Genomic DNA, 21,370 nt, shown 5'->3' with positions numbered 1-21,370 from the left:
CCTCAACCCAGGGACGCCTGGCAGTGGCCCTGAAGCCTCCACATCCCGATTCTCCCCCTGCGTCCCCCTGGTGGGGTCTGGGCCTCTTCTGCCCTGTCAGCCACCTTCTGGCCACTGCCGCCTGGGACTCCCTGCTCGCTGTCCTTCGTCTCGGGGGCCCCTCTCCCAACTCCCCTTCTGTTTTAGGGGCATCAGAACCCATGGCCCCTCCTGTGGCGCCCTGCCCTCCAGCCCCAGGGCAGAGCCAGTGCTGGCCCTGCCGCCCACAGGTGGCTGGTTCCTTAGCACACCTCTGTCCAGCCACCCTCTGAAGCCCCAGGAGGAGGGGCACACCTGGGGGTGCGCTCCAGACCCCCATTCTTACCATGCACCTGAAGCCCTGCCCCCAGAGTGGCCTTTCTGTGTCAGTTCAGGGGATGGCCAGAAGGCAAAGGTCAGAGGCAAAGGTCAGGGAGCTGGGTCCTGCCGGGAGAAAGGCTGCCAGCGCAATGGCAGGGCGCTGGGTGGGGGAGGGGCCTCCCCAGCGTGTGCCCAAAGACCATTCCCTCCCGTCCCCTGTCCCTGTTGCGCACCCCTCCTCCAGCTGCCCCCGCCTCTCGGGAGACGGCGCACCCCTGTGGCCAGCACAGGTCTGGCTCAGTGTAGAAGTTCCGTCCAGCCTTGGTGGGTTCCACCAGTGAGTGGGGTGTCCGGGACCACCTCCAGGTGGCCGTGAGGGTTTGAGCAGCCGGGTGGTCCCCACTGGGTGGCCTTCCCTTCTCTGGACTGTGTCTACCCCAGGACAGCTCCAGCTGGGCCCGGGCCCAACAGCCTGGGGGAGGCAGTGGACGGTGGGGTGGGGGCCCAGTGGAAAGGGTTGTGGAAGCGCCAAGTGGTGGGGTAAGGGCAGCGCCTGAAACCTGGGGTTGCAGTGGGGAGCAGAAGGGGAAGGGGGCTGACGGGATGGGGGCTCCTTCCCTGAGCAGGGCCGCCTCTATTTACATAACCGAATTCATAACATGTAAACAGAGCGGGACTGGGAACGCAGAGGGCTGGGCCTTCCCACAGAGCAGCCTGGGCACCCAGGAACCAGGGGGGCGCTGCCCTCTGCTGATCCCCAAGGATCCTGTTGGGGGTGGCAGCCCTGGAGGTGTGCTGGCCCCTGTGCTCCAGGGCAGGTTGGGGTGCAGAGCTGCCCCCTCCACCTGCTTCACCCCCAGCCCTCCCAGTGCAGGCTCCGACTGTCTGCCCTGGGGGCTGGGGTGTTCCACCACGTTCTGGAGCTGGCGCTGCCCCCAAGGCCTGGCACCTGCCTGCCTGCCAGCCTGGGGGACCACAGACCCCACCCTCGTGTTCTGGGGGGGCAGACGGGCAGTGCTAGCAGAAACCAGGGCAAAGGGACCGGGGTTGGGGAACTGCAGGGACGGAGGCAGAGGGAAGAGATGGTGCCCCAGGCCCAGCTGCTGGTGGCGCCGCAGGCCGCTGCGCCTGGGTCCCCTGACTGTGCCCTGACTCCTTGCTTTCGATGCAGTTTTCTCCGGCTCTCCTCGGAACGAGCTACAGCGCAGGCGTTTCGTTCTCTGAAGAGGTCCTGTTACGTCGCTGCGTGGGCCCCTCAGGCCAGACCCACCATTCACAGGCGGCAGGAATCCAGCACCCCACACCTACGGGCACCAAGCTGCACTCTGGCACCCCACCAACGACACCGAGGGCCCCAGACACAGTCGAGAGACTGAGAACCAGCAGAGACGAGGACACTGGAGGAACTGACTGGCTCAGGGAACGGAAGAAAATTCCAGAAAAATCTTAACGACACAGCTGGCCTTAGAGAGATGGGAAAGATGAGGGACCCTTCCCACCCACGTGGGCACTTCGGAGAGCAGGCAGAGAGTGAGAAAGAGCCCTCCGAAATCGAGATGCACGGTCTTCAGGGTTCAAAACGCGGTGGACAGGCGGGAGGACAAGCCGAGGACTTCTCTCGCAAGACAGCACGAGGCACTGGAGACCAAAACGAGGGAAGAGGACGAGGGGGGCGGCCCGGCACTCCCGCGGGGGGGTTCCAGCCCAGGAGAATAACCTGAAGCGTGCTCAGGCAAAGAAACAGCAAACAGACGACCAGTGAAAGAACGCGGCAGCGAGTGGCCTCATGCTGAGAGGTCAGAGTAGCAGGGTAAACACAAGGTACCGGCGGTTCTGGAGGAAGCAGGTTTCCCGGCACGAGCGTGGTCAGCAGGACACCTGGCTGTCACCCTCAGGCACACCATCCCCAGGGCACCCTGCCTCGGGCGAGGGCAGACTGGGGACGCTGGCAGAGCCGGGCGGCCCCAAGGGAGCCGGGCTCTGCAGGGTAAAAGCTGCAGTTTGAAGGCTGAGTCCAAACAGCAGAGCACACAGCTGCCCACCGGTCATTCGTGCGCCGGCCACACGCTGAAACGCTCTTTCCCACACAGGGGCCCACAAAAAGCATTGCGAAAACTAACTTTGCCCATTCCTCTTTACTTTGTGAACGGGGCCAGGAGAAACTTAAAATGACTGGCTCAGAGGTGAGCCGAGCGGCGTTTCCGTCAGAAACGCAAGCACGCGCCCCCAGATGGCCAGGTGCCCCCAGGTGGACGGGTGCTCCCAGCGCGCCACGCCTCCACAGCGACCTTCCCACCGTGAGGGTGTGAGCCTGGGCCTGTGAGCCCGAAGAAGGACATGGTGCCCTGGACTGGGAAGCCCGTCCCGACTGGGCCGCTGGGGAGTGGAGACCATGCCAACAGCACAGGTCTGACTGAGCGCCGACTGTGTGCCGGGCGCCGGTGTAGACGGGGGCAGGTGATAGCAGACAGGAACGGACGGGACAAAGCATGCTGACCATAGCAGCGGGTTCTGATGAGGGCTGGGAGGGAAAATAAAGCAGGATGAGGAGATAGAGTGCAGAAGCTTCAAAGTTTTACTTTACGGCTATTATTTTTTTAAAGGTATATTTTCCTTTAGAGAGAGAGGAAACGAGGGAGAAAGAGGACAGAAACGTCTCTGTATGCCTCTCACACACCCCCTACCGGGGACTCGGCCCACAACCCAGGCCTGTGCCCTGACTGGGAATTGAACCAGTGACCCTTTGGTTCTCAGGCCAGCGCTCAATCCACAGAGCCACACCAGCCAGGGCGCCCCTGACTATTTTTATCACTGGCAATTGTGCTTCTTAACCTGTTATGTATTTGTATTTGTTTTAGATAGTTTCTTTTAAAAATATTGTGAAACATTTCAGACAAACAAAAGTATACAAAGTATCAGTTGCCCGCATGGGTAGCTCAGTTAGAGCGTCTTCCAGATACAGGAAGGCTGCGGGTTTGATCCCAGGTCGGAGCACATGCAGGAGTCAACCAATGAATGCATGGATGAGCAAAACAGATCAATGTTTCTCTCTCTTTCTCTGTCAAATCAGTAACAGTAATTTAAAAAGCCAGAGCGCTGACGCTCACCCAGCCTCCCCGCAGCCCCAACTCCCTCTGGCCTGGGTCTCTCCCAGCACTCCCACACCTGTGACACCTGTGACTGTGGAAGCGGTGCGTCACAGCAGCTGGACCTTCCCAAGGGCACGGGGTGCCAACTGCAGACAGCGGGCTCTTCGGCTCAGGGTGAGGCTTCGACGCTCATCTGTGCGGGTCCCCAGGCTCAGTCCGCCGACTCGCCTCGAGATGCTCCAGGCCGTGGGAAACCCGCCTTGCTCAGGTGCCCCCACCCCAGCACACTCTTGGGGCCTTTCCTACCGGGGAGTGGGGGGACCGCTGCCTTGTCGGGCTGTGTGCCCCGCCCCTCTGCTCTTCAGGACGGCTGTGCAAAGTCACAGTCCTACCAGCAGGGTTCAAGAGCTGCTGGGCACACCCTCCCCGACACCCTCGTTTATCCCCACATGTGTGTGTTAAGTTGGCAGGCAGTCTTCAAAGTCAGATGGATTGAAGTGCGATTTACAGACAGAAAAGTTGACCTTGAGAAGCGTGCGGGTCAGAGATTTTCAACAGACAGAAGGTGTGGCCACAAGAGCAAGGCCTGTCTCAGGAGCCACTGGGGCACAGGGGAGCCATCAGGGGCTGTGGGCCGAGAGGGGTGGGAAGGAGTGAGAAGACCCGTATGGGTCTGTGGTTCTGGGTGAGTCTGACTCAGCACAGTTCCAGGCTTAACTTCCCTCAGTTGCTTACGGGTCCTCACCCCAGCCCTGGAAATCCCGTGGGACCCTCCTCATCTCTCTCAGAGTCATCGACACCCCCTCCCCCCTTGGTCTGGCTCCTTCTGCAGGAGCCAGGAGCCCTGTATCCCTGGACGGCCCCCTGCCCTGCCCCGTGCTCGCCTCCCAGCCTGGCGGCTCAGGTGGGGCCTGTGGCTTGTCTGTTCCCTCCAGACCCTGAGTTCCCGGCTAAGGGGCCTCCTGTCCTGCTACCTGCTCTGTGTCCCTTCCCTCCTGTCCCCTGCCAGTGGCACTGGCCCCCCGCCCCTCCTTCGTCATTGATCCAAGCCTGGCACCATTCGAAGCTGGAGGTCCCGGGGTCCCTCCTGCCTCCACCATCCTTCTGAGGGCCTGATTCGAGCGAGCCAGCTGGGTGCTACCCAGTGCAACTCTGCAGGGCCTAATGACCGTGAGGGTGGCCTGGGGCAAGAGGCAGCCAGCGGGACGGAGGACAGGACCCTGGCACCCTTCCCAGAGGTTGGGGGGTAACTCGGGGAACAGCAGCCTGAAGGACTGGGCATCTGGGCATCGGTGGCCCGAAGCCTCACAGAAAGCTCCAGTCGGTCAGCCAGTAGCCACTCAGGGCTGCAGTGAGAGCCGGAGGCCCCTGCTCCGGGCTGACTGTGTCCCCCACATGCACAGCGAAGGCCTGGCCCTCAGCCCCACAGGACAAGTCTACGTTTGGAGGAGGGGCCTTCACACGGGCGATTCAGGTAACCTGCATCGTTAGGGTGGGCCCTGATCTCAGCTGACCGCTGTCCTGAAGGAAAGAGGGCCTCAGGACAGACACAGGTGGAGGGACAGAGGTCTGAGGACGTGGGGAAAGGATGGCCGTGCATACTCGGGGGGGGGGGGGGGCCTGGGGAGACCACCCTGCCCACACCTGCTCCTCAGAACCAGACTCCTGGACTGTGAGGTGAGAACCGCTGTCAGTGAAGCCGCACAGCTGTGGCACCCGCCATCGCAGCCCGGGACCCGCGTTCAGCCACCAGGGCAGCGTCTCTGGAGTGATAGCTCCTGAAGCCAGAGGGCAGATTCCTCTGCCTGTACTTACAGCCGCAGCCTGTACTTATGGGGTGGGGGGGACCGCACAGGGCGGGGGTGCCAGGGCTGTGAGGGGGCTGCTTGACCTCCAACCCCAAAAGGTCAGGAGTGGGTGACCCCTCACTGATACCTCAGCCCCGCTTGGTCTCAGGCCGCTGCAGCCCGGACAGTGGGACCCCTCGGATCTTTCCAGAACTACAGAGAAGGCTCTGAGCCGACCTGCCGTGGGGGGCAGTGCGAAAGGCAGAGGCTGGGGTCGCCCTCAGACTTGGGACACAGGGCTCAGACAGACATCTGCTCCCGGGCGCAGCGCAGACACAGACGGACACAGCGTGGCCGCCCATGCGATGATGGGACGGGAGTCAGCCTGGAAAAGGCAGGGTGTTCTGACACCTGCTCCAGCGTGGGGTCACTGTGCCCGGCGACAAAGGGCGGATGCGGGGGGAGCCCACATATGTGACGGAGCTGGAGGGGTAGGACCTGGGGAGACCAAAAGAAGATGGCCGTGCCAGGCGGGGGAGGGGGTGGGGATTGAGTGTGTCCTGGGGCAGAGCAGGTCTGTTTCAGAAAATGAGAAGGTTCTGGAAATGCACAGTGAGGACTGGCGGCCGCACACCAATGTGAATGCGCTATGGCACCACGGGGCGCCCGGGAATGGGGAGAGGGCGGGTTCTGTGTCACCGCACGGTGCTGAGCACCCGGAGGTGCTGCGGCCTGGGATGCAGACCTCGATGCAGCGATGTCGCAGTGAGCCAATCCCACGCCGGTCCGGGCTGCCCCGCGCGATCGCGGTGACGCCTGCACCGCGGGCTCCCGAGTATGCGGTAGCATGTGGGCGAAACACGCCGCACCTGACTGTAGCATGCTGCAGCACCCACCGCGCCAGCCACCGTCCAGCCCTTCGCGCATCGCCTGCTCTCGAGGGCGGGGGTGGGGTCGGCCTGACCTGGATGGACAGGCAGTGTCTCTGACGTACAATAAAGTGAGGTGGCCCATGTTCAGGTTCATTACATATTTATATTATTACACTATTCGTTATATATTTTTTAAAGATTTTATTTATTTTTAGAGACAGGGGAAGGGAGGGAGGAAGAGAGGGAGAGAAACGCCAGTGTGTGGCTGCCTCCCACGTGCCGCCCCCCAGGGACCTGGCCCACAACCCAGGCCTGTGCCCTGACCGGGGATTGAACCGGCGACACTCTGCCCTGCAGGCTGGCGCTCAGTCCACTGGGCCACACCTGCCAGGGCTCTTCATTGTATTTTATTGTATTCCAGCACAATAAAAGATTCTGAAAGACGTCCGATGCGGGGGAGGCGGTGCCCGTCGGGTCCTGCTTCATTCTTGGCCACAACGCCCACTGGGTCACAGACCGCGAGCCCCTCCCCCGGGGGGAGCAGCAGGCCCCCACAGGCACAGGACAGCCGACTCCCGGGCTGGACAGGGCAGGCGTGCTCGGCATTCAGCAATCCCCAGGGAGCGGGCTTACGGCTCCTGCCGGCACCGATGAGTCCGGTGTCTGGAAATGGGCCACGTCGGCGGGGCTGTTGCCGGCCATGTGACGTCGGAAACTCAAGGCAAGGTGGCTGGAGGCACAAGTGGACCGGGACAGGAAAGGGCCGGGTCTGGCCTGAGCCTGACGGACACAACCCCAGGAGGGGCAGCCTGCGGAGCCCGCAGGGCCCAGGCCTGCAGTAGCACAGGCTCTGGGGCTCACCTGGGATCCCGGACCTGTCCTGGGAGGCAGGTACCCCAGAGAACTAATCGCTGGCTCCTCCCTGCCACGGTGTGGCTCTGGGGGCCGAAGGAGTCAGTGGTGCTGGGTCCTCCCATGCCCACTAGTGTTGGGGGCTCTCAGTGTTGGGGTGCTGGGGAGAGAGGACAGACAAGGGGGAGGTGTCCAGGGCTTCCAGGTAACCCTCATGGGGCCTGGTGCTGTCTCCTGGAAAAGAGCTGCACTCAGTTGGCTTCCGGGGGGCTGAAGAAGCCCCCAGTTGCAGGCAGGACAAACTGGGGCAGGGTCTGGACTCACTCTTCCTTCATCCTCAGCCTGGCTCAGGCCACACAGACCCGCACACCCCTCCAGTGCCATCACACGTCACCCTGTGTGCCCGCCCGGCCCCTCCTCCCTTGTCTGCCCCGGGCTCCCAAAAGCAGGGGCAGGTCTGTGTCAGGCCGGGAGCCTCCAGTTCGGGCAGCCACAGGGCGAAGGGCACACTGCCCTGAATGAAGCTTGCGATCCCAGGCCGCCCCGCTAGCCGCCCCGTCTCTGAGGCTCCCTGGTGCCGGCTCCTCCGCTGGGACCGGACCTGGGCCTCAGAGTTTCCCAGTGTGCTCTGCAGACCATTATTGTTCCCGGCCACCCTGGAATCGCTGCTGTCCACCCTTACTGTTCGCTCCTTCCACCCCGGGAGGTCCCTGCCAGGCCCCGCCTGCAGCCACAGGTCACCTCCTCATTGGTGACAACTGGCCCTCCTGGCCATCAGCGTCACCTGGCTGCCACCCAGTGGCCACTCGGGGAGTGACATGCTTCTCTCGGGCGGCTAGCCTGCCAGGCGGACCCACCCACTGCTTCTCCCATCCAGTGCTTCCCTCACCTGCCCGCTCACTCACTGGGCACACGGCCGTGAGCACAGCTGCGCAGGCCTGTGGCTGCAGGGACACAGAAGACACAGCCCAGCTCCGCCAGGGCCGCCTTCCCAGCAGGACACAGACAAGATGGGTGGGGCAGGGGCTCACTCAGCCTGGGCCAGCCAGCCCCGCCCCCTTCCTGCAATCTGCGATGAGAGTCCAGGCCTGAAGGCCCCGGGAGGACGAGCTCGGAGTTTTAGGGCACACAGCAGACACTCCCCATCGTTAGGCAAAAGAACAAGTCCTTCCGGCAGGAGAGGACCCAGAGCGGTCTTAGCTTTCGGACCGGGCGGTGGTAGGCAGAGCTCCCCAGTTTCCCCCACTTTTCTGTCAATGATGTCTTGGTTTTGCTGTTGGGGGCTCTGCCCCCACTCAGTCTTGAGGGGCTGAACACCCAGGCTCCGCTGGCCAACCTGCGTTTAACTCAGGTGGGCAAACTGCTCAGGTGCTCAGTGGGGTTGGTGAAATGTCTTCCAGGCCCCTTCCTCCCGGCCCCGTGGGTTCCGAGCTGGCGGAACTCGGCCACGGCTTGAGGAGAGGCAGCCTGGGAGTGAAGCCACGCCGAGGGCAGCCAGGCTGGGACAGAAGAGAGGACTGGGTGAGGCACCTGGAGGGAGCCAGACCTGAAGCCAGATCCCCAAGCCTTTAAGTTCTGTGAGCCAACGCGCTTCCTCTCCCCCAGCCAGTTTACCCCAGCTACTGTGCCACCTAACGCAGAGGCTCCTGGAGGGCGCAGGGTCTCGGGCGCACAGACGATGAACAGTCAGCCCACCTTTCTCTTAGGTTGTTCTCCTCTTTGTTTGACATGGTTAAGAGGGTGGGTTTTATTGTATTATCTTTAATTGATGTACTGGGGTGAGACTGGCTCATAAACTTACACAGGTTTCAGGTGTACAGTCCCATAATCCCGCCCACCACCTGTGCATGGCGTGCGCACCCCAGTAATTTGCAGGAGCGAGTAACTAAGGCGCTCGGGCCTTTCCATCATGTGCTCGGCAAGTGTTTTTTCTGGTCTGTCGTTTGTGTCTGTGTGTGTTAACAGAATATTTTGCAATGCACAGCTTTAGTGCTTTTTTAGATTTTTATTTATTAGCCCTGCCTGGTGTGACTCTACCTCTTTAAGGGGGTGCCCTGTAGCAGGTCCAGGAATTGTTTTTCTCTCCAGGGAGGTTTTTAAACACCACGAACGGGCTTTAACTTGTGCCGAGCGCTCTCCCCGCTGCTATGGGGGTGGTCCTGGGGGTCCCCTCCCGTGTGTACGGGCGGCACGCCTGCCCTTTCCTGACTCTGAAGTCCTGCTGACCAGGACCCTGCATGGTCACGGGGCCCGGCACTTTCCGTACGGGGCCTCCTTCAGCTTTTTCACTGTTTGCTTCGGCCTTCGCATCTCTGGCCATGGATGTGACTGGCCTTTCAGTGTTCACTTCGGAGCTGAGCTCCTGCTGCCTCCCGGGGGAGGTTGCGAGCGGGATCTCTCCCTTCCACCGAGGGACTGATGGGCAGAGCCTCCACCTGTGAAACCTGCGGGCGGCGCCTTGGGTGTGAACCTGCGACCCCCAGCAGGGAGCGGAGGCCTGTACTCAGAGCCCTTGTAGCAGGGAAGTGGCCACTGTCACTTGTGTTTTGGCAGAGACTCAAAGCAGGCAGAGGAGGGGGAGGCTTCTGAGTGAAAAGGGGGCCCAGGCGTAGCCAGTTGGGGCCTGGGGAAGCCACGGGCTGCCAACTAGGAGTGGGCCGACCCTAGGAGGGGTTCAGGAGGAGCAGGTTTGGCTTTGGGAGCAGAGGCAGAAGTTAGGGGAGCTGGCTGGTGCTGACAAATCCTGGCCGTGGGGGCCGGTCTGGGGCCGTGGCTCCACATTCTTTCCCGGGGCTGCGGTCACAGCTCTGCCCGGGCAGGGCTGTGGGTCCTCCGTTGACTCCAGAGAACTCGGCCCTGCCCCACCCAGCCCTCCAGGTCTCCCCACCCTGGTCACTCGGGCAGCACGACCCTCTCTCGGTCCACCGGCTCCGGGGAGCCAGTGACGCTGAGCTTTGGGCGGGAACGTGGCCTGGGCCGGGGGGCAGGCCCACTGGGAGGGCGGCTCCCTCTCTGGTCCCCACTTCGCCCTGGGCTGGGGGAGGGGCAGCAGGTCACCAAACCCCAGAGGAGCCGGGGCCCTGAACTGCTTCAGACAGAGCGACTGGGTGCGTGCGGTTGGCCAGAAACAGGAAGAAGGAAAGGAAAAGGGACACCCGCAGCCTGAGCCCATTCAGGAGGGTGGGGGGAGGAGAAAGAAATGGAAACAAAGCCCCAGCCTGCGGGGACAGAGCGAGCACCCAGTCTGGGGAAAATCAGCCCCAGGGAAGGGCACTCGAGCAGAATTAGAGGCACTTCCTCCAATCAGCCGCTGGCGCTCGCAGAGCGACACAAAGCCACCGCAGGGAGCGGACTCTGTGGGAACAAAGGGCCGGGGTGTTAGGCGGGTCCTTAAAGAGCCAGGAAACAGACTAGAGACAATGGGACCAACCCCACGTGGCCACAAGCCCTGGCGGGAAGGCTGAGGGGCCACACCGAGGGCGGAGAGGAAAGCAATTCGAGCGGATAACAGGTGTGGAGAACAAAGACTGCCCTGGAGAAGGGCCCTCTTGGGGGGACCCTTCTGGGACAGAGAACCTTCTCCAGGGGAGGGCTGACGGCTATCAAAGGGACACCTGCCTCAGGAAGAAGTGACCAGCCAGCTGGCCGTGTGGCTGATCCTGGCTGTGACTGAAATTCTGGGTTCAGGAATCAGGGGTGCCCTGGGGCCTGAACACCTACCCAGCCTTTGGCGGTGGGGGAGTGGGCAGTGCGGGTGGAAACGGCAGGTGGACGTGATGTCCAACCCGCAGAGAATTTCCCTGAGTTTATTTGAGCCATGACTAATGCCAAGAGCCTCGGTGCCTGACCTCAAACGCCCAGAGAGATGCAGCCTGCAGCTTCTTTTCTGTGTTTGAGACTGAGGAGGGGACACGGCCCGGCCCGGTGGCAGGGATCCGATTGCAGAGGGTTAAGGAGGTTTTGTCTGGCCGGGAGGGAGGGAGAGAGGGTCGATACCCCTGGAGAGGTCTCACTTCGGGCTCCACAGCTCACCAGATGCACAGGACAACGGAGAGGGCGGGCTTGGGGCACAGAGAAGCCTTTCACAAAGAAGTTACACCTGGGCATTCATTACTACACCTGGGCGTGACTCCGCAGCTATAAAACCCGAGACCCTGCAGAAGGTCAGTGGGCCCCAAGAAGTTCCTCCAGGGAAGCTGCAGCCTCTGAGCCCGCAACTCGGGTGGCCCCCAACCCGAGGGAAGGGACTGTTGAGGGAGGAAGCTGTCACCCACAGGACGAGGCAAAATGACACCCACAAAGATGGTGTGTAGGCCTTGACCTACAACCGAGGGTGTGACTGAGGAAGGGACCAGAAGCGGGGGCCAGTCCAGGGGCACAGGGCGGCGGCCTCCGGCCTCCTGAGCTCTGCGCATTCTCATTGGGCGGTTTGCTCGTTTTTCCACGTCTGGTAGTCCAAGAGCCGCTGTTTGGCTCCGGTCTGTGCAGAGTTCACTTCTGCACCCGTGCGGTAGGGTCCAAAGTTGCTCTTTTGTAAGGCTCTGCTCAGTCGTCCACACAGCCTGTTGAAAGGACCGCTTTCCCACGGAATCTTCCCCGTGCCCTTGCTGAAATTACTTGACAGCCAATACTTATTGTGCAGCTTTTTGTAAAAGGTCTCTTTTTAAAAAAAAAAAGATTTTATTTTTTAGAGAGGGGGAAGGGAAGGAGAGAGGAAGAGAAACATCAATGTGTGGGTGCCTCTCACGCGCCCCCTCACCGGGGACCTGGCCCGAAAGAAACCCAGGCACGTGCCCCGACTGGGAATCGAACCAGTGACCCTGTGGTTCACAGGCCAGCACGCAACCCACTGAGCCACACCAGCCAGGTCAGCATCGGCTTTCTTTAAGAAAAACTCCTGGGGGTGGTGTTCTCCCTCCTGGGAGCACATCTGTGACTTCCCTGTCCCCATTCATCCCCCACAGGCAGCACATTCTAAACTCTAAGGGTCCCCACAAGACTTGCAACCAGGGGAGCAGTGGGCCGTCAGCGGCTGTGAGAACCCGAAAGCCCCATTCTCTGACTTTTCAGTGAGCTAAGGCAGCCCCACCTGGTCTCTCTCCTGCTTCTGCCTCTCTCCTGTGCCCTTCCCCATTTCCCGTCCCCGGCTTTAGTAAACATACTCTTAAAAAAAAAAAAAAAGGCTTTAGTAAACATACTCTAAAAAAAAAAAGGGAAAAGGCTTTAGTAAACATACTCTAAGGAAAAAAAAAAAAGTCCCGGGCTGACCCGTGAAATGCTAATTGGCTGCACCCTGCGGGCAGAGGGCGGGCAGGTGGGGGCCAGAGAACTTGGACCGAAGGCTGGGGCTGTGCCGTCCCAGGAAGCCACGGGGGGGGGGGGGGGGGTGGTTCTGCCCGCTGCCCTCCCCAGTGCCCCAACACCTCCTTCACCCCACCCTCTGCTCTCTGCCCTGCACTGGTCCCCGGCCAGGCCAATCCCTGCCAAATTGCCTAACCAGACGGGGCACTTTCTCCCCTGGGTCCTGGTCCAGGGAGGGTTGCACAATGGGCCTGGCTGGAGGAGGCTGGGGAAGCGCCCGCTGAGCCATGGTGAGCCGCACAGGTGAGCCGACCCACAGCAGCTTTGAGGCAGGACACAGCCAGTTTCTGGAATCCGCTGTTTCTTTTCCCCTTCCAACCTCAGTTGCCACTGAGAACTGTTTGGTGTTCGTTTCAGGCGTGCGGCACGGCGGTTAGCAGTGGCGTGGTTTTACTGAGTCCCCGCCCGGCCCAGCACCCGCCTGGTACCGCACAGGGTTCTCACGGCGGCATTGCTGACTGTACTCCCAGCGCGGAGCTCTGCGGCTCTGGGGGCCGGCCTGTGACAGCCAAATCGTCCTTCCCACTGCCTTCGCCTTGCTCATCCAGACCCCCTCCCCCTCCCCTCCCCTCGGGCGACCATCAGTCTGTTCTCCATATGAGTTTGTTTCTGCTTTGTTCTTTACTGTCTGAAAATAGGTGAGCTATCGTCGTTTTTGTCTTCCTCTGACATTTTACTCGAACTTGCTCCCTTTTCCACTTGCCTGGGGCCCGAGAGAAGCAGCAGCCTTCCCAGTGACCATTGTCACTCCCCTCCCCCTCCAGCGTCACTGAGCTTCCCACCAGGGCCTTCAGCCCAGGTGCTGGCCCTGAACCCTGGCAGAACCAGGCACTTAGAGCCCTTCCCGGGCGGCGTGCCAGTCCCACAGCCAGGCCCCACCCACTACCTGAGCCCCACACCTGCCCAGGGGGCCTAGGAGACTAGCTTCAGGCCCTGCATTTCCAGCCAATGGCCACCTCAGACCTGGCCACACCCCGAGATGCAGGACACCCACCTCGTCCACACTGCACACCTATTGTCTCCCCAGCCAAATCCAGAGCTATTGGCCGGCCTTTGGAAATTTGAGAAAAGAGCAAGGGGTCACGTCTGAAGGGAGGGACACTGGAACGAAGGGCATGGCTGACCCTGCCCAGAAGGGGTGGGGAGGGACGCTGGCCACAAAGGGGTGGGATCCCAGTAAAACCCACTCCAGGAAGCGTGGTGACGGTCCCGAACCCGGTGACAGTCCACTGACCATTATGTTCCTACACATAGTTACCATTGCAGCCTAAATTTAAAAGTAAATTGATTTTGAGAGAGAGGATCAATTGGTGTCCCCTGCAAGGCACTCCTTGGGTAACCCGTGCGCCCTGACTGGGGACCGAAGCCGCAGCCCTGCTGTTTCAGGACGAACCTCCGACCACCGGAGCCACAGGGCCAGGGCTGCAGCTCCAACTGCTTCCAGGCCCTGTTCACAGACTCGTGAAGCCCTCACCCTCCTGGCACAGCGTCTGGGACTCGCTCCAGATAACCCAGTGGTCGGGGAGGGGTCTGCAGGGCATGCCCCCTGCTGAGGCTTGGCTGCTTTTCAGAAGAGCCCAGAGATTTCAGCTGGCACAGCTGCGCAGCCACCACGCCCCACCCCCTCCCGCCTTCGCATGCTCCAGCGCACCAGGGCTGGGGTGTCAGGGGTCCCGATGCCTCATCTGTCCTGCAGGTCTCCCGGCTGGGGCAGTGGAGGCCCCAGGCAGCTCTCACTGTCCCAGGGCATGAAAAGGCCACAGGGTAGCACCCTGACCAGCCCCCTGCACCTGTCCGAGGGCCTACAGCCCAGGGCTCTGGCTCAGAGGGTACCTCCCACCGCCAGGAAAGGGGATCCCCAGGGAGGCCCACCGGCCTGGCCAGGGGGTGCTTGCTGAGAGGGGGGGACCCTGTGTGGCCCACGGTGACCCGGATCCGGGAATTCAGCGTTGACCAGATCCCTGGACTCACACACCTGCCCTGCAGTGGTTGTGGGCTACTGCTCCCCCACACGCCCAGCCCCGCTGCCCACAGGCCGCTGATGGCACCAACCCAGGGCTGCACATCTCCCATTCTGGGTCCTTCTCCACAAACAAGGGCCTGCCTTGGAGGCTGCAGAGGGGTCCAGCTGCCCCTGGACAGCTCTGAGCGGCCTGCATGCAAATTGGGACCAGATCGGGGGGCAGTTCACTGTCCTTTATTAGACTGACCCTGCAGAAAGGCCCCCTGCTGGGGAGGGGACACAGTCCCAAGGGGCACGGGGGAAGCAGGCAGGTGCAGCCTCCAGCCTTGCAGGTGGGGAACAGGCTGCTTTGGCTGCCTGTTTTGGCTGACCAGCTGCTGGGGGCCTTGAGGGGTGACCGCAGTCCACACAGAGAGGGGCCCTGAGGACGCACCACAGCCCGCACTGCCCAGGGAGGGACGCTGCACTGTCCCTGAAGACAGCTGTGGCCCCTGGGTGCTGAGAGGTTTTGGTTAAAGCAATTGAAGGTGGATGGGACACCCCAGCTCCGAGCACCCCTGCACCTGCCCCCTTTGTTCCCTGGCCCAGCTACCCCTCCCCGCCCCGGAGAGCATCATGAAGCCCTGGCCCTCCCCTCTAAGGCAGACGTGCCCGTGCACACTCACACCGGTCCTGGATGGAAGCTGCTGGCAGACGGTGCTGAGGGCCCTGGGCAGCTGTCCCGTGAAAGAAACCTCAGGCCTGGACCCCCAGAAACCTGGATAGCCGGCCCCTACTACCTCCAGTGTAACTGCCTACCTGGGGAGGAGAGAGACCCCAGGATCGAAGCCCCCCCCCCCGACCCGAGTGGGCAGGGCAGGGCCTGGGGCGCAGGTGAAGCTACAGGGCTGCTCGAGGGAGAGGGGGACACAGTCACTGGGAGGTGTGCTGACCCGGGACTGGCGGTCCTGGGCCAGGGGGCGGGAGGTGGAGCTCGGCCTGGCCGGCCGTGTGGACTTGGGAAGAATGTGGCACTGGGCGCAGGAACGGCCCGGCCCGCTCCCTCGGCCCGTCAGGACGGCACCGCGATGCCGAAGTGCTTGCGAAGCTGTTCCAGGAACAAGAACGTGAGCACCGTGTGCGGCATGAGGCGGATGCCAGCAGGCAGGAGGCCCTGGGCGGGAGGGAGAGGGGAGTGAAGAGCTGGGGGGCCTGGGCCCCTGCCGCCCCCCCTATACAGCCTCTGCCCCGAACCTTGTAAAAGGCCAGCGGCCCGAGCTTTGCCGTCTCCATGGTACAGTGCAGGACGCCCTGCAGGGAGGGACGGACAGGACAGTAAGAAGAAAAGCTGCGTCTCACTCAAAAGGCACAAACCACACACAAGCCCCCAGCACCGGCCAGCGGCCCCGGAGGCTGACGGGGGCAGGGGACTGAGTGACCAGCACACAGCGAGGCCGGCAACACTCATGGCTCAGCAGGGGAGGCGCAGTGAGCACCAAGGTCAGGGCCGCCCTGGCTGAGCGCTGACGCTGCAGACCAGGCCCTGGAGCTGTGCCCAGCAGCAGGCTGGTCCGCAGGCACCGGGTGGGCGGGCCAAGTAGGGGTTTGGCCTCGGGAGTCCTGAAGACACAGAACCCGCCACAGGTACTATGGGGCCCAGGCCATGCTGGGCTGGGCTCTGGACCCGCGCCGCCTCCCAGGGTTCGCACATGGGTTCACCGGCCACAGAGCCTGGCAGCAGCAGGGAGAGGGCCCTGGTGTGGGGACCCCACTCACCCGATATTCGCCCTTGGAGTTCATCAGGCGGGTCTTCAACACGTCCAGGGGCTGGCACAAGACCGTGGCACATCCACCCTGGGCAGGGGAAATGCATCACTGACGGGCCTGCCACGCAGGAAGCTTGGGCACCCTCAACTCCCAGGGGCCGGCCCCAAGGCCCAAGGAGGCATCCCGAGAGCAACAGGACGCCAGGAGCTGCTCTAGCCTCGGCACCAGGGGGACCCAGGGTCTGAGGGGGGACCACCAACTCAGCCGGCGCCTCCTGCCTCCTGAGCTGTGGCCCTCAGGCCCCGGGCCAGCTAGCGACCCGCCCCACGCCTTGGCTGGCACTCACGGCGATGAAGCTGGCGATGAAGTGTGTGACGATGCCGTCAGACAGGTGCCCGGTGCTGAGCACCAGCTGCTTGGCTTGGTCGTAGCAGGACAGCTGTGGGGTGGTGGTGGGGGCTGCTCAGGGCCAGAAGGACAGCCCCATTCCAGGGGATGCAGACAGGGGCCCGCAGGGACACTGCCCAGGTCGGCCACACACCTGCTCCACAGTCCCCTTCGCGGCGCTGTGGCTGCATGGGCAGGCAAGGCCCCGAGAGGGACGGCCTTCCCCAGGTCCCACAACTGACCCGCCTGTGCCCACCTGTGCTCTGTGGCCCCTGCTTCCCCTGCGACCTCTGGGGGCAGGGTGGGGCCAGGGACCCCGGATGCTCCTCTGAGAGCCCCACCTGGGCAGGAGGCCTACCTGGCCCACGGTGACTAACATCCCTCGACTGGACGCCATGGTTGCACCTGAGAACAGCTTCCTCAGACCCTCTGCCGGAGGAAGGGGGCAGGTTGGGCGCCCGCCCAAATCCATCGGGCCTCCCCCCAGGTCCTGGACAATGCCCCTTGCCCCCTCTGCCTCCTCGGGACTTTCTGGGGCCGAGTTGGGGGCTGCCCCAGCTCCTGCCACACAGGGCTCCTCACCTTCCCGGGCCACACGGTACAGGCCGTCCAGGGCATGGGCGTAGCTGCCAGAGACACAGAATGGGCCCCCGTGAAGGTTTTCCCCAGGAAGAGCCCCAAGACCCCAAAAGCAGCACTGTAGGGGCCAACACGGGCCTGTCCCACAGCTCGGCCTCCTCCCGCCCTCGGGGGACCTCAGCACCTGAAGATCCCCCGAGGCCCCCAGGAGGACACCTGGGCGCCAGCCCTGTCGGGAGCTGCCAGCCCCGAGGCCAGTCCCGTGTGCGGCTGTTCCTGAGAACCGCAGGGCAGGGTGGCCTGGCCCCTTCCACCCGTGCCCTCGGTCCGCCTCCCCCACGGCCCCCGCCCCGGCCAGAGTGCAGACGGAGGGCTGTGGTGGAGCCGCCATGTCCCTGAACCAACTCGGATCACAGAGTTTCACTGCGGTGTCCGCCACAGAGTTTAGAGTTGACGGCATCTTAGACTCCACAACAAATGGTGTTTTTATCATACACATGAATCCCAACTCCCAAACCCTTTGAGAGGTTCAGACTCAAACTTCTAACCCATCCTCCACGAGAATGTGCACAAGGAGCAAAGAGAGGGAGAGGCCGGTGACTGGCTGCCGTTCCTGGTCCCAGATGCCTCCCCAGGGAGACTCAGAGGTCCTGGGGACCCCTCCGGACTCCAGGACAGACGTGCTCGGTGTAGGTTTCCAAGAGCCACCAGCCACCCTGCTCTGCCCCAGGTGGCCTGTTGGAGTCCCAGCTGAGTCCCTGTACAGCGGCTGGGGGCCTTCCTGGCCTGGCCACCCCCTCCCCACCGCCACACCCCAAGGGCAGAACTCCACCCTGCTACTCACTTCCGGCGCTGATTCTGGGGCAGCTTCATGTCATTCTGCATCCTGAAACAACCGCTCAGGCTCAGGGGCGGCAGGGGCCCCATGCCCCCACAGACCCTGGCAGCAGCGGGGCTCCCTCAGCTCGCCCTCCACAGGCTCAGTGGCATCCGTGCCCAGTGCCCAGAACTCCAAGGTTCCGGGCTGGGCCCTCACCCTGTCTGGGGACAGCAAGGATCCTCGCCTGCGGGGGCCGCACTGACCTGACGTTCACCATATCTGCAGGAGTCCCCACGAAGCCACCGATGCAACCTGGGGCGACAGACCCCAGAGCCGATGTGGGACCACTGGCCAACTGCCCTGGAGGCCCCACCAAGCGTAGCCCCTGGCCTGCCCCACCCCCGCTTGGCTGTCAGCCCACCCAGCTGCTCACCGCTGATGGAGCCCAGCAACACCTTCTTGTAGAAGGGCAGGGGCCCTTCACTGCCCTTGGCCACCTGGTCCCGCACAGTCTCATAGATGGCGAACCGGGTCAGGGAGTAGGTCATCTGGGAGGAAGGTGCCCAGCTCAGAGGGTGCAGGTGGAGCACAGTGCTGGGCACAGCCTGCACCCCTTGGCCCTCCACCCCAGCCGGCCAGGGGCACGGCCGTCACTTGTGGGCCATGGGGACATGGAGGAGCCCTCCCAAGGCCACTTGGCCAATGAGTGGCTGAGCAAACGTGCAAACCCCTTTTGGTCCCCAGGCCTCAGTTTCCCCAAGTGGAAGGGGAGGTCTCTGTCCAGCTGTGAGCCAGGGTGGACCCTGTGGCAGGGCCACCAGACCCCTGGGCCCTGTGATGCCTTCCTCCCACGCAGCCTTGAAAAGGAGAAAGTTGCTCAATACCCACTGGTGCCCACAGCGGTGAGGTCCAGGTGTGGGGCATGCTGGCCACCCTTCCCTCCTGCTGGGGCTGCTCAAAGCGTAGGCTCTGGGACCAGGACCTGCCCAGGAAGGTGGGGGCCCAGGTACCTGTCTGCACAGGGATGCACTCAGGCCATTGTAGAGCGCCAGGACGCCGTCGGAGCGCACCACCTGCAGCGCCATGCCCGTCATGCGCAGCTTCACCTCCTGCTGCGTCTGCAGGTGCACCTGTGGGGGGCAGAGCCCACCGCTCAGAGCAGCCAGTGGGCCAGTGCCTGCACTGAGCCCTTTTCCACAGTTTGCTGCCTTTACTCCCCCCACCCCCACAATGGCCTGGAGGACAAGGGCTACTGCACCCCCATTTAGAGATGGGAAACTGAGGCACAGGGAAGCAAAACGGTCTCCGAAGGGCCCCCCGCAGGGGATGGCGCTGGGATGCCACTCCACGCCTGGCACCAACCTCTGCTGCACAGTTTTACAGGTGACAACATCAGGTGACTAGCGGACCCACCAGGCCTGTGGGCGACACTCTGCAGCTGCCAGAGTACTCTGGGCACCCGCTGTGGGCGGGGTCCCCAGCCTTCTTTTACACATGGGAAATTGAGGCAGGACACCACAGGGTGACTATAGAGCCCCGCCATTCGGCTTTCTCGGGGACAAAATTCTGGGGGTCTGAAGACACATGGGGGACTGGAACAGGCAGGGAGGGGCTCAGCAGTGGGGTGGCAAAGGTGGGGATGGAGGGGGGCCTCGTGTCCGGCTCGGTGACTGAATGGCGTCCTCCTGCTGCCTGAGGGCAGCCTGGCAGGACTGGGCACTGGGCCCGCGGGCAGGGTGGCCACGCAGGCAGCAGCTCCCGTCCCGGCAAGAAGAGACTGCAGATCAAGTCAGGACATGAGGCAGAGAAAGATCAAGGAGCTTTAAAATAATTTTTCCAGTGACCCTGCTGGGAGGTAAAAACCCCAGCCTGGGCCTCCCTCCAAGGCCGGCCTCCACACCCTGGCACAAGGCCGAGTGCTCCCTGGGCCAGAGGGCGGCTGCATTCCTGTGGCCGCCTGCCTCCCCTGACCCATCTTGGCCGCGTTCTGCAGCAAAACAGCATCTGGGAGGCAGAGCAAGGGGCAGTGATGCCCAAACAGGCCTTGGACGATAGACGTGGGACTAGGCCAGCCCAGGGGCCAGGAGGGCTCCGAAGGCCCTAGAGGCTGTGCCTGCTCCGGGTCAGAGCCTGACCCTGCAGGGCCCCACGGTGGGGGCGGTGGGGGATGTGGGGACCTGCGTGGGCATCCGGAAGGCAAACAAAACAGATGGGAGGAGGGGTTCCTCTTTCTCCAGACCAAAACCCACTGTCCTGCCCTCTGGTGGTCAGAGGCCCTGGGGGTGCTACCGGGAAGAGCCAGGGCCCAGGTACGCCCATCTGCTAGTCCTGCCTTTCCCGGTGGCAGTTTTTACTAATTGGAGAAGCAATGACTTCCCTGCAGGAGAAAGGCTACTAACAGAAGCACAGGAGACCCCCGAGGGCCCCAGGTCAGCCCAGGCCACAGGAGCCAACTCCTCCGAGGGGGCAGAGTGGGCACAGGGAGCTCAGAGCGCAGGGTGCCGGTACGGAAGGGGGTGGCCAGGCACCTGCCCCCTGCCCACAGGCCCCATGCGACGCAGGGCCAGCCCCCTGGGCCGACTGGTTTCTGCCTCTGGCCATTTCTTCTTCGTTCCTTGGGGTGAGACAGGGCAGAAAACAACCCGCAGGGCTCGTCTCGGAGGCCACAAAATTATACCTTATTCCGCCCCCTAAGCACTGAACAAACAAGAGTGTCAGCGCTCCGGGCTCTGAGACACTCACCCTCACAGGGCAGGGCCTGCAAACATGCAGGGCCCATAGCTTCCAGGTGCCCCCCCCCCCAGTCCAGGAGTAGTGGCCCGAAGCAGGGTGCCTGTGTCACTGCAGTCGGGTGGGGGGGCAGCCTTCATTCCCTCACCCTCCCTCGTGTGCCTGGACCCTGCCTGGACCCCACCTGGCAGGGGTGCCAGTGCCCGAACACCCCACAGAACACCTCTCAACTCTCATCAGGCAGGACAAGCGTCCTCGGAGGTGTGGGAGAAATTGGCTCGGCGTGGCCAAGTAACTGCCCAAGGTCACAAAGGTAGTAAAGAGCAGAGCTACGGCCCGGGACAAGCCCGCCAACAGCCAGAAGGAGGCTGGGACGCGTGACGCCGGGGCTGCTTCATCCTGGGGTCCGCAGGGCCAGGGGGACCTTCCTTCTAACACTCTCCGTGCGGCATCTCCTGGGGGAAGCAGCGAGACATGTACTGCGGTCCTCCGGGCAGCGCAGGGTCAGACTGGCAGGTGCCCGCGGGCGTGGAGCCAGGGTGGGCGCGGAGCCCAGGCCCCTCGCAGCCGCCCCACCCCCCCGGACCGGCCCGCGCCACCCTCACCTTGAGCAGGTCCAGCGGGTGCGTGCAGCAGGCGGCCCCGCACGAGGCCAGGCCCCCGAAGTACCAGCGCGACACGCGCGCCTCGGCCGCCATGCCCGGAGGAGCGCCGACTGCCCGGGTCCTATCTGGCCAGGACCCCGGTCCCGATCTCAGCCCGCGCAGCAACCCCGGCACCGGGTTCAAAGCGCCGTCCGCCACCCGCGCCCGGCGCAACCAATGCGCCCGCGCGCTCAGAGGCGT

The 21,370-nt window shown here is 63.0% G+C and overlaps 1 protein-coding gene and 1 long non-coding RNA gene across 4 annotated transcripts; one reads left to right on the top strand and one right to left on the bottom strand.

The window, feature by feature from the left end:
* Positions 1-12,302: 12,302 nt before the first annotated feature.
* On the top strand, positions 12,303-12,896 carry LOC123479069 (uncharacterized). The gene is made up of 2 exons (XR_006654561.2): positions 12,303-12,543; positions 12,658-12,896. It is a non-coding gene; the product is annotated as an uncharacterized lncRNA (long non-coding RNA).
* Positions 12,897-15,169: 2,273 nt separating this feature from the next.
* On the bottom strand, positions 15,170-21,370 carry SLC25A10 (solute carrier family 25 member 10). Of its 3 annotated transcripts, none has more exons than XM_053911395.2 (12): positions 21,131-21,353; positions 20,710-20,980; positions 18,806-18,925; positions 18,229-18,343; positions 18,059-18,107; positions 17,820-17,861; positions 16,979-17,022; positions 16,755-16,825; positions 16,356-16,448; positions 16,019-16,096; positions 15,497-15,553; positions 15,170-15,416 (listed from the first exon to the last, which is right to left on the bottom strand). In XM_053911395.2, exons 3-12 carry the CDS (start codon positions 18,887-18,889, stop codon positions 15,315-15,317), a joined length of 735 nt encoding a protein of 244 aa, XP_053767370.1. In that variant the 5' UTR covers positions 18,890-18,925; positions 20,710-20,980; positions 21,131-21,353; the 3' UTR covers positions 15,170-15,314. The 3 variants fall into 3 exon arrangements, with proteins under 3 accessions (XP_053767370.1, XP_053767372.1, XP_053767369.1); XM_053911397.2 differs by having other exon boundaries at positions 20,749-20,980; XM_053911394.2 differs by lacking the exon at positions 20,710-20,980 and having other exon boundaries at positions 21,131-21,370.

This window comes from Desmodus rotundus, chromosome 9 (genome assembly GCF_022682495.2).
Source record: "Desmodus rotundus isolate HL8 chromosome 9, HLdesRot8A.1, whole genome shotgun sequence".
NCBI lineage: Eukaryota > Metazoa > Chordata > Mammalia > Chiroptera > Phyllostomidae > Desmodus > Desmodus rotundus.
Note: the sequence above shows the minus strand (reverse complement) of the source record. Positions and strands in the feature narration are given on the sequence as shown.

Excerpts from the sequence above, each read along its gene's own strand:
- SLC25A10 (XM_053911394.2), bottom strand. The coding sequence starts at position 21,223 with ATGGCGGCCGAGGCGCGCGTGTCGCGCTGGTACTTCGGGGGCCTGGCC. Across the intron at positions 18,926-21,130 it reads ACCCGCTGGACCTGCTCAAG|GTGCACCTGCAGACGCAGCA; the intron begins GTGAGGGTGGCG and ends TGCCCCCCACAG. Across the intron at positions 16,097-16,355 it reads TCATCGCCAGCTTCATCGCC|GGTGGATGTGCCACGGTCTT; the intron begins GTGAGTGCCAGC and ends TCCCCTGCCCAG.